Source organism: Leptidea sinapis, chromosome 17, assembly GCF_905404315.1.
Source record: "Leptidea sinapis chromosome 17, ilLepSina1.1, whole genome shotgun sequence".
Taxonomy (NCBI): domain Eukaryota; kingdom Metazoa; phylum Arthropoda; class Insecta; order Lepidoptera; family Pieridae; genus Leptidea; species Leptidea sinapis.
In genome coordinates, this window is record NC_066281.1 from 6,285,196 (window position 1) to 6,296,109 (window position 10,914).

A 10,914-nucleotide genomic window follows, 5' to 3' on the forward strand; every position below is an offset into this window, starting at 1 on the left:
GCCCTTCGAATCTACATGACTAGGCATTTATAATATTAATTTTATTTTAATTTGAACCATTATTTACGTCCTACGCGGGCCTCTCGGGTTCCGTCCGAGCGCTCTTACCAACTGACCCAACCGTCCGAGTGATTGCAAATTCTGGTATAACGAGTCCATGACTTTTGGTACAAATTAAATTTGTATATATTTATAATATTAGCTGTCTCTAATTCCTGTTCAAACTTGTATCTAGTATTAACGGTTTGTTTTTGTTATTTCAGGATAAACACACAAGATTACATCTCCGGTGGTGGCTAGCGACGGTACTGTTAGTAACAATGTTTGAACACGGCCAGGCACAATGTCCGTGGCAAGACTCCCTGGCCTTACAAGAATCATGCGTATGCGCATACAACTTAGCAAGACAATTATCCGTTCAGTGCGATCAGGTAAACTATCTATAATTAGAACACACAATGTATTTAACAAACTTTAAGCAGTACTGTGGCACTTAAAACAAAAACAAGATGGCGCGCAACCAAAGATCGTGACGATTTACAATAAAATGTCTCTCATAAGTCAACAAAGAAGTTTCACTTCAATATAAAGAGCCTAAAATATTAACTACAAGTGGCAACTTTACTGTTGTTATAATAAAATATAATATAATATGTTACTTTATAACTAAAGAAGATGATCCAGCTAACGTTGTATTGCCGATATTAAAATCGCGATACAAAAGTAACTATTGGTCGTAGATGGGTGAAAATTTGAAGTTGTATGTATTTTTTAACGCTGACTCATAATCAAACAAATTTAAAAAAAATAATAAAAAAATCGTGTGGACCACCCTTAACATTTAGGGGGATGAAAAATAGATGTTGTCCGATTCTCAGACCTACCCAATATGCACTCAAAATTTCATGAGAATCGGTCGAGCCGTTTCGGAGGAGTTCGGTCCCGCACACCGTGACACGAGAATTTTATATATTAGAAGAAGATTTTCATTATATTTTATCATTTTGATTTACATAGTTGATTGTTTTCAGGTTGATTTCCCCGCACTTATGTATGCTTTAAACTCCAATGCCCGAAAAATACCAATGGATTTACTATATATAAATAACTCAACAATAACGGAGCTAACAGACGATTTATTTATCGATCTTGCCATTCACAATTTACAAATATCTAGTTGTAAAATAACGAGAATACAAGATGAGACATTTAGAGGACAGGGACCGTTCCTCAAAAACCTAAATTTACAGGACAATGAGCTCACTCAAGTGCCATCGAAAGCCTTCAAATTTCTAAAGAACCTTTCCCTTTTGGATTTGTCGAAGAATCGGATCACTTATATTGAGAACAATGCTTTTGCTTCGCTTCAAGATTTGACAACATTAAAAATTTCTGATAATAACGTCACACTTGCGCCGCGAGCATTAGCAGGCTTGGAGAACTCTTTGAAGAATCTAAACCTCAAAGGTACTCGACAAAAAATTGTACCGGAGTGTATACGAGGACTCCGAAATCTAGCCTTTCTGGATCTTTCACAGAACAGCTTAAGAGAGTTACCAGGACCATCTGGGTCACGATCTTTTGAAGGGTTAGATTCATTGACAGCATTGAACCTGGAACGAAATTTACTTGTCAACATAAGAAAGAACGCGTTTGAAGGTGTTAAAAATACCTTAAGCTCTCTAAGCCTCCTCAATAACTTATTGCCTGAGTTTCCTACAGAAGCAATTGGAAGTTTAACAGACTTAAGAGTTCTTGATATAGGTTTCAATTTACTGAATAATCTACCTACTGATGCATTTCTCAAGAATCCTTCAATAACATTATTAGCTCTGGATGGAAATCCTCTCCCCACAGTGCCCGAAAAAGCATTAGCACATCTTAACCAAACATTAAGAGGACTCAGCTTAGGAGGAAGGTTTCTGGTTTGTGACTGTCGTTTACGATGGATAATTGAATGGATACGTAATGGTGAACTGCAAGTTACATCTCGAGAAAGAAACCCACAATTTTGCGGAAGTCCTCAACATTTCCGCGAACGCGGATTTTACAGTTTTGAACCCAATGAGCTTGTTTGTGAGCATGAAATTCCTGTAACTCCAGAATACCCAACTGATATTAAAGAGACAGATGAATGGAAAGTTAATTACACGTCCAGTACCACAACCTTAAGACCAAGTACGACTAGCAGTGAGCCTACCACTTCGTCGACAACTTCAACAGTTGCATACAGTCCTAAAGAACTAAGTAGTCCAGCTTCCACAACACTTCCTCCATCTACAACAACAAAAACAACAATAACGACAACAATGACATCCAGTACAAAACCCACAACTCGAATCCCTGCCGTACGACCGGCTGCGCCTTCCTGGAGACACGCAGCAAACCAACGCGCCCCAGTTGTTATGAACTTTCCTCAACAAAAACCAAAAGTTGATGATTCAAATGAAGTCATCGTGAAAAATGCTTACAGACAAGAGAACTCCGTAATCATCCAATGGGATTCGGACGTAGCTAACATTCTAGGTTTCCGGGTTGTCTACAGACTTTTCGGAGATAAAAGTTTCAAACAAGGGCCACCTCTGGAAGCAAGTGAAAGGGAATTCAAAATCAAGAATGTTCCATCACAGGTGATTTAACTTAAAATACTATGCTATAGTTATGTTCAATGGCGTTAACCAATTCACAAAATGTAATACTCACCCTGCTAATATTTTTGTATTTATACATAGATAAGTACATTATCCTTATTGTTATTGATTACTGAATACTCGAAATTAACACCAATATAGTACATCCACTATTAAAGTACATATCTTAAAGCGTGACATTTACACACTCAAAGCCCTACTAACATCGAACACAGGAAGCTAAATTATATAAATAATACATATGTAATATTTTTAGGAATGTATCGTCGTTTGCGTGATTTCCTTGGAGGAAGTACACGTCAGTCCCGAGACGGTACCATATTCGCAATGTAAAGAAATCAGAACAGTTTCTGCGGCCGCGACAAATATGGACAAAATAACAATAGCAGCCAGTGCCGCGATCTGTGGCACCATTGTAGTAGCAGTCCTCATCTTCGCTGCAGCATCACGGAGGCGATCTAGAACAGTTCATCGACTTCATCCGCAATCTGAAAAAATGGCAAATCCATGCTGTGGAGGACTAACAGGAACCCCAAGTCCCAACGGGCCACTGTCTTCTATCACTACGATCGGCGCATTCGGAAAGCAGCGTGAGTGGGACCAAGTATCGGCTTACAGTGCACGATCTATCCCGCGTGCACGTTCCTTCACTGAACCGTCTGTCCCTGATCCTTTACAAGGCCGACCCGGACGAGCTCGTTCTTTGGCGGACGGCCAATCACAGCATAGTTATTCTCAATCGGGCCGCTTCGGTCCACATGGATATCCGAGCAGCCTGTTAGGATCTAGAGCTGGTGAGATGGTTTTTCAGTTTCTACGCTTTTTCTTTTTCTCTGTCCTGTATATGAGTGATGTTTTAAAATTTTAATCCTCGCAAACGAGTTGTTTCAGAATGCTACTAAACAGCCCTAAACCTCGGCCTTGTGTGCCGGGCAATAGCGGGCAATAGAAAATTCAGCTTAGAATTGAATATAAGTGACGCGAAATTCCACTAAAATCAAGTCAAGGCGACATTTGGTGTGATTTAAACATGGCGTTAACGTGTATGGCAGTTGTCACTGTCACGTTTTCCCAGTCTAGAGTTTGACAATTAACATATTATGTACCTAATATTACATTGTCGTCATGAAAGCGACTTTTCGCGTAAAAATAATTATGTACAACAGCTTTATTGCCAACAACAATTCAACATATAGGACAAAATATGTTAAACAAATAGTAATCATCAAGTATTTTTGCGTAATCTGATGGTATATCAACTTAACGTAGGTACAAAGACATTGACTATTTTGGAAGAACTCTTTTGAACTATTTTGTTGTAGATCTCCGACAATCACGTCAATCGCTGGGTGCAGCCTCAGAACGAGCATCACGTTTGTCTCTAAGTGGAGCTGCCGGCGGTGCCACGAGTGGTACGTCTGGCTCTAGAAGAAGACCGAGGTCGCGATCACGACCGGCCAGCCGATATAGTGTGGGGTCTCTTGGACTCGCCTACTGCGACACATCTGACAACTGGACCGATCACGACATGGATATTTACATGGCGCGGAATCCGACAACGCGCGGTGGACTTGTACCTTTATAGCGTGGAGGGGTTAAGTGATATCCCTCACTTCTTATATACAAATTTAATTTGTACCAACATTTATAGACGATGCCGTACTCTCAACTGCCTCTTATCAAGTGAGCCAACCGTCCGAGTGACGCATCGACCGTAAATTACAATACAAATTAAATTTGTAGTTTATTTATGATTAATATAATGAACATATGCTGTGTTCATAGGGAAAATTACTAGAGATACCTAATGACCAAAGCAGACTTAAACAGACTATAATTGACAATTTTATTTTAAATTATTAATAAATAACTTGACACAATGTTGGCATCTCCAAATGTTATTGTTAAACTATAATGATAATATTTAAGAGTGGTTCTGTGATGAGTGATTTTATGACAGAGATCTATAAAGCGTACTTACACTTAGCTCAGACTTTACTGACGTAAAACTTAGCTGAGTTCAACCTTAGCGAAATATTTGATTACGTATGCTAATAAAATATAGCATTTGGAGCTATGAACATTACTTTATCATATTACACATAGCCTTAAGTCTTATTTGTAGGTTGCTAATGCTTGCTGTTAGTTAAACTTAACACTCCAGAGCTATTATGAACTACCAGTTATGTTTGCAGTTAAACAAGTTTTTTCTCGACATGATGCATTTTTTTAGTACACTGCTCTCATAAAAGTTGTTCTTATAGCTTTTACTTTTTTGTGTTGGTACATTTATTAAGATTAGTAATTAATAATGAGGATTGTAAGCAATTAAACTGTTTGCGCCTGTTAAAATGTTAAATTTTCGACGCAAGAACTTTGAAAATATTGGCTTTGTTACATAGGAGCCGTGAACTCATATCGCTCAAGGTCGCCGGCATTTAGTGTCGCCTTAATGCAAAAAAAGTTCGCGTTTTGTCATACTCAGCTAAGTTTTACGTTAGTAATGTCTGAGCAAGGTGTAAGCACGCTAGAGAGATCTTAGCATTAGACATCTATGTAAAAATGCATAGATAAATAGGAAATGTAATTCTGACAAATAATTATTATATTAAATATAGAATTTGTAAATGTCTTCTCTATGAAGTAAATAGTAGACTTAAAACAATGATTTTTATGATAATTATTAATATAATAAAATAATTGTAAATATAATATAATAAAAGAAGCCGATCCAAATGGTGCTATAATGGAGAATGGTTGCTAATTGTAAATATAGATATTTATTTTATTTGATGTTAATTAAATTATAGATATTTATTTAATAATATGAATAGTTATATCGTCTGTTGTCTCAACTGTGTTGATCTTATATCTATTTAATATTACATGTGTTTTATTTAAAAACTAACAAACATACCCTGGAACAAGTATTCTGTGCTCCCATCTATACTGCAACTCTTGAGAGAATTCATACCAGAAATGGGCAAGATATGGAAGACCTCCAGCGTCAATCAGTCTTGCCGATGTCACTGACAATCTCCAAACTAGACCATCATATGGACTTGCCTTTACATAGTGACACAGCTTAGCTTCACCAGTTTCCTGAAGTTATTTAATAATTATGACATTTTTTTTTTATGAAAATAAAGGACTAGACGAGCAGGACGTCCAGCTGATGGTAATTGATACGCCCTGCCCATTACAATGCAGTGCCACTCAGGATTGTTGAAAAACACCAAAAATTCTGAGCGGAGCAGATGTTAAGTCTCATTTGCCCAGTAATTTCACTAGCTACGGCGCCCTTCAGACCGAAACACAGTAATTAAATATTACTGCCTCACGGTAGAAATAGGCGCCGTTGTGGTACCCATAATCTAGCCGGCATCCTGTGCAAAGGAGCCTCCCATTGGTAATGGCTGACATGTATTGTAGATACAATATTTAGTTTGGTCATGATGTCATCATCTATATATTATACTTAGTCTGTACTGTCCATAAATATTTATTATAGATTCTAAATTCAAATGTAATGTTTGTTTATATTTAATTGTGACAGTATTTAAGACCAGACTATAGAGACAGACAATATATTAATTATTATATTATGAAGAACCTATTAATTATAGATTTCCACCTATATATTGATCATAACGATATGTCTGGAACTATAAGGCATAGAGACGTTGATTAAGGATTACTCTCCGGTGCGCTCCAACTAGATACCGCACAACCTAAGAACAATAGCTTTTTTATTATGGCTACTATTAGATGCTTGTGTGCGTGGCATCTTGACATTCAATAGCATCTTTCAAATTTTGTAACATACATACTTACTTATGATATGTGATCCCAGTGTCTTTCTTATTTCTTGTAGTATTATTTTGACAAAGTTTTACTACTGAACCCGGCACTTAAGTATCAATTATTAGCAAAGTGTTGCAGAACATGTGGCACGTCAACGTCACACATTGTTCGAGACTGGCTCGAGTACGCCCACGGCGTAGTATTGATGCCGCACTTAACGACTACGCCTGCGGTATCTACTTGGAGCACAGTGGCGACAATTATCCTTAATCTAAGCATAGAGACTTGAAATTTGGTAGGAATATTCTTCGTCACCTAAGAATGGATTTTACGAAATTTCAACAGCAAGAGTTTTTTATTATAAACAGAACAACATCTGTTGGGTCAACTAGTAAGTACAAAATATCATTAGGTCTCTTGTAGAGGTACATGTCAATAGAATCAATTGATTATCAATAATATTCATTGCAGTAAAAATATAAATTATAATAAATAATTAAAAAAATGAACTATTTGGCTTTACATATTACAGAGAACTTCGAGTACGGAGACCGTTCCAAAAAACTTTAGAAACATTTAAAGACAACGGTAAACTTTAAGAATTTGGTTAGTAGTCTGCGAGTAAGAGAAGTAAAACTGTATGCAGTAAGTATGGCAAATTGAATCACTATGAATTTTCTACAAAACATATTGATTGACAAATATACTAGAAACGACAATTATAACAAAACATCTATCTAGTCATGACTGTCTGAATCGGAATAGGCAGCGTCGTCAAAGTCAAAGTTTTTATTTGCATAAACATGTTACATTGATCTTATATAAATATTATAAAGTACATGTTTGCCACATTTATGACGTGCAAATTTTATAAAATACATTTCTAAATCATTAGTAACAATAATATCAATTTAACAAAAGATTATTAGCAGTATTATATAGTATATAGTCAAGTTTTTAGTTGAAAATATTTGTCGATACCATTTACAATTTTGAGTTCAATGAAGAATCCTGAGCGACCAGTGTCACACACTCTGCGAATGCATCCCTACTATCAAAACAAGGAGATGAGCAGGGGCTTTAGTGGTCAGAATGATGTACTTACTTAGTTGTAACTTTAAAATGAACACATAAAGAATTAATAAATGAATGAAAGATATTAATAAACATTAACATACTTACTGGTTTGTTTTCTAATTCCAATTGTTTTGGGAATGGATATACGCTATCCTCAACGGCATCAGGAAATACATAGTACAACAATGGCATCAACAAATCATCTGCTATGGGCCCCTTGAATTCTGATACATTCGTTGTCTGTCTCATTGCGGCCTTCACAAATTTTGATATAGTGATTGGTGCTTCCGTTATTTTATTCAATGGATTTATTAAACCTAGACTCTTACTCAATCCTAGCGTGTCCATTAGTAGGTGATTATTATCTAACAAACTCATTACTTTTTCAATTATATCTGAAAGTTGACACTTTAAGTCACTCCTCATTTTAATTGTTATCATCCATGTTGGTGCCATTATCGGATCGATATCTGAAAATGTTGACGAATCAACAATTGCACTCTCCCTAAACTGTGGCCAAATGGCATTTAATAATGCACTTTGAACTGGATTGTTCTCAGACCCAAAAGGTAGCTCTGTCAGCTTTTTTACATCAAAGCCTTCAATTGATAAAAACTCATTGGAATGCAGCTTCTCTTTCCAAACAAAAGCATCAGAATCTTTAAGCTCGTACGAGAATTTCACAGAGATGACCACAGCGTCTAAAGGAACTGGGGAGGATATTTTGGATTTAAATATACCAACTAGACCAGTAAGATGTGAACACTGACTAGAAATAAGCTTTAAATGGACAGTATCAAAACTTATTTTATAATCACTATCTTCATACAAGCCCAGGTACACAGGTTGCCAATGTTCTCTGAGTTTGACAAAAAATGGTACCCCACAGTCGACATTGGCTATTGAGATATTTACAGAACTCATTACTGACTTGATGATATTACCATCCACCAGAGGCAATCGAGGACAAAGCATTAGATACCGTTTTAAGCAAAACCAATTTGACACCGGAAATGGACTGCCATCAACATCATCCATGAAGTTCTTAGTTGATTCCCAAATTCCATTTTGAATTTCTTTTAATATAAAGTGATCATCAGATTTAGATTCCGAGCTTTTAGTAAACCGTTCTGGTTCTAAATGATGATACGTCAGCTTGAACTCAAGTCCATGCAAACATAGAACCTCTGTTTTGGTGAGCCATTTCTTTGTGTATTTGGAATTATGCATAGGAATTTTAGATTTAGATAATTGCCAATCTGTCATTATTTCTTCTAAGCGCGCAATAAATACTTCCCATTCAGATGCTGTAGTAAAATCTTGGTGGTAAATATCATATTCATCAATTTCTTCATTCATTTTCACAAAAATAATAAATAATAAAATGATGGTTTGTAAACGAAACCAGCCAGCTGTTTATGACACATGACAGAAAAATTATATATGAAAATGACAAACGGATTGTTGCTATAATTACAAAACATTGAGTAGGTAAGTAATTTAATAAAGTCACAAGCTTGAAGCTATACACTATTGAAATTAGAACTCTGGGCCTAGTCATTTGAAGGGAGGAAGTAAATGGTTGCACTCAACATCGGAATCAAAATTATTATTTTTCACAATTATTCTTCCTGATTATCACTGGATTTTAATAACTTAATTATTTTCTAAAGTTTAAGTTCTCTATGAGTTGAATAAATAACTTTGTAGGGGGACTTGCAGGACTAGACTAAATGTATACCAATTCAACATTAGTAAAGTCATCGAATTTGAGTACCAACGAGCCTTTCAGGCTTAAGAAAAATGAGATCTACTGCTTTATTTAAATATTTAAAATAGATATTCAATTGTGTATTGAGCCGAAATATGACGGTCGCTATTTTCAATCCCTCTCTTTACCTTTCCGCATCGGACGTGCCCGCGGGCACTGGTAATTCAAAAAACAATGAGAGTGGCTGTGCCCCAAGGCACTCTTTTACCTCACCCAGTTTTCACCCTTGTTAGGTGTACAAGATGGTTTATTTGCCTAGGCAGTTATGAACGAGTGAAGTCCGATCACATATCGATCCGTTACGATTCAAGGCCACCAATATTCGATGTCATAGCTTTACGGACAAAGCACTTTTGTGTTCACTTGCGGCGCAGCGAGCGGTCGTTATCAAGACTTTTCACGAAGATTGTTCTTTGTGGAGATTTTGGCTTTATTTTATAATGAACATATAATGTTCATTACAAAAACATAAAAGGAAATAAATAAAACAAGTTATTAACATTGAAAATCAATATTTATTTTAAAATATACCTATTTTTACACTTATTGTCGAATGAAAAGTCTGTGTGAAATAAAAAAGAAAGACAATATGAATAATTTATACATGGTCTTATAGCTTGTTTCAATAGCTTTCAGTGACAGTCATTCAAATCACCCTAGTTATAAGCATTTTATAACTACACGTAAAATAATACGCACGGGGAAAACGCTGCGCAAGCGCCGAACGCTTGCCGATCTAAGGTGTACATCGAGCGGCGGAGCGCGCCGATCCGGAAAGGTTTATATGAATTCAGACTCCGGAGTACATGCTGTTTTACAGATAAGTAGTAGTTACCCATATTATTATAACCATAGTCTTGCAATATACACACATCAAAAAGTCTAAGCAACAGGTACTAATTTTAAAATTTTAGGATGGTTTTTCACATTATAACGTTGTATTTTATTTTTAAAATAATTTTTTTAGGGTCCTATGATGTAAAAATAACAGCTGTTGTCTTTTTATGTTCTTATACTAACAGAAATTAACAATATTAGAATATAATGCGGAAAGTAAGGTACGCATAAGCAACTAAACATTTTTTAATAAAATGAAATTTCTAAAGAAAATGAATTAATTGTGAAAGAATAGGATAATTTAATACAAAGTATGGCCTCCTCTGCTATTCAGAACTTGTCAGCAACGATTATTCATTGAATTAATGAGACTGTTTATGTCATCTTGCGGTATTCGCTCCCAATGGAATTGTAGCAAATACTTCAGCTGTTGGCTTGTTGTTACTACATCCAAGTCCTGGTCAAAACACGTCTCTGGAGCATGTCCCATGCGTGCTCGATGGGGTTGAGGTCTGGCGATTGTGCAGGCCAGGGTAATATCCGGGCGATGTCCTTTGCCAAGTATTGACTGCTTCGCCGAGCTGTATGTGAACGCGCATTGTCATGCATTAACGTAAAATCGGAGCCAAAGGTTTGTGGAAATGGGCATAAGGTCTCAGAATATCCTCAACGTAATTTTCAGCGTTCATGTTTCCATTTACAAAAACGAACTCAGTTCGCCTGTTCTTAATAATACCCGCCCATACCATAACTGTTGAGCCGCTGTATGGATGA

General features: G+C 36.3%; 2 protein-coding genes across 2 annotated transcripts in view; one reads left to right on the forward strand and one right to left on the reverse strand.

Moving 5' to 3' along the window:
• Positions 1-5,536, forward strand: part of LOC126969209 (uncharacterized) — a 36,200-nt gene extending 30,664 nt beyond the window's left edge. Inside the window, exons 2-5 of the mRNA XM_050814536.1 lie at positions 264-431; positions 1,032-2,630; positions 2,908-3,445; positions 3,974-5,536. Coding sequence (XP_050670493.1) covers positions 264-431; positions 1,032-2,630; positions 2,908-3,445; positions 3,974-4,236 — 2,568 coding nt within the window. The 3' untranslated portion in view covers positions 4,237-5,536. The remainder of the gene's footprint in view (positions 1-263; positions 432-1,031; positions 2,631-2,907; positions 3,446-3,973) is intronic.
• The window catches only part of LOC126969210 (rab3 GTPase-activating protein catalytic subunit), a 52,049-nt gene extending 43,101 nt beyond the window's left edge, over positions 1-8,948 (reverse strand). Inside the window, exons 1-2 of the mRNA XM_050814537.1 lie at positions 7,638-8,948; positions 5,569-5,753 (exon numbers count right to left, since the gene is read on the reverse strand). Of these exons, the coding sequence (XP_050670494.1) occupies positions 5,569-5,753; positions 7,638-8,891 (1,439 nt within the window). The 5' untranslated portion in view covers positions 8,892-8,948. The remainder of the gene's footprint in view (positions 1-5,568; positions 5,754-7,637) is intronic.
• Positions 8,949-10,914: the final 1,966 nt, after the last annotated feature.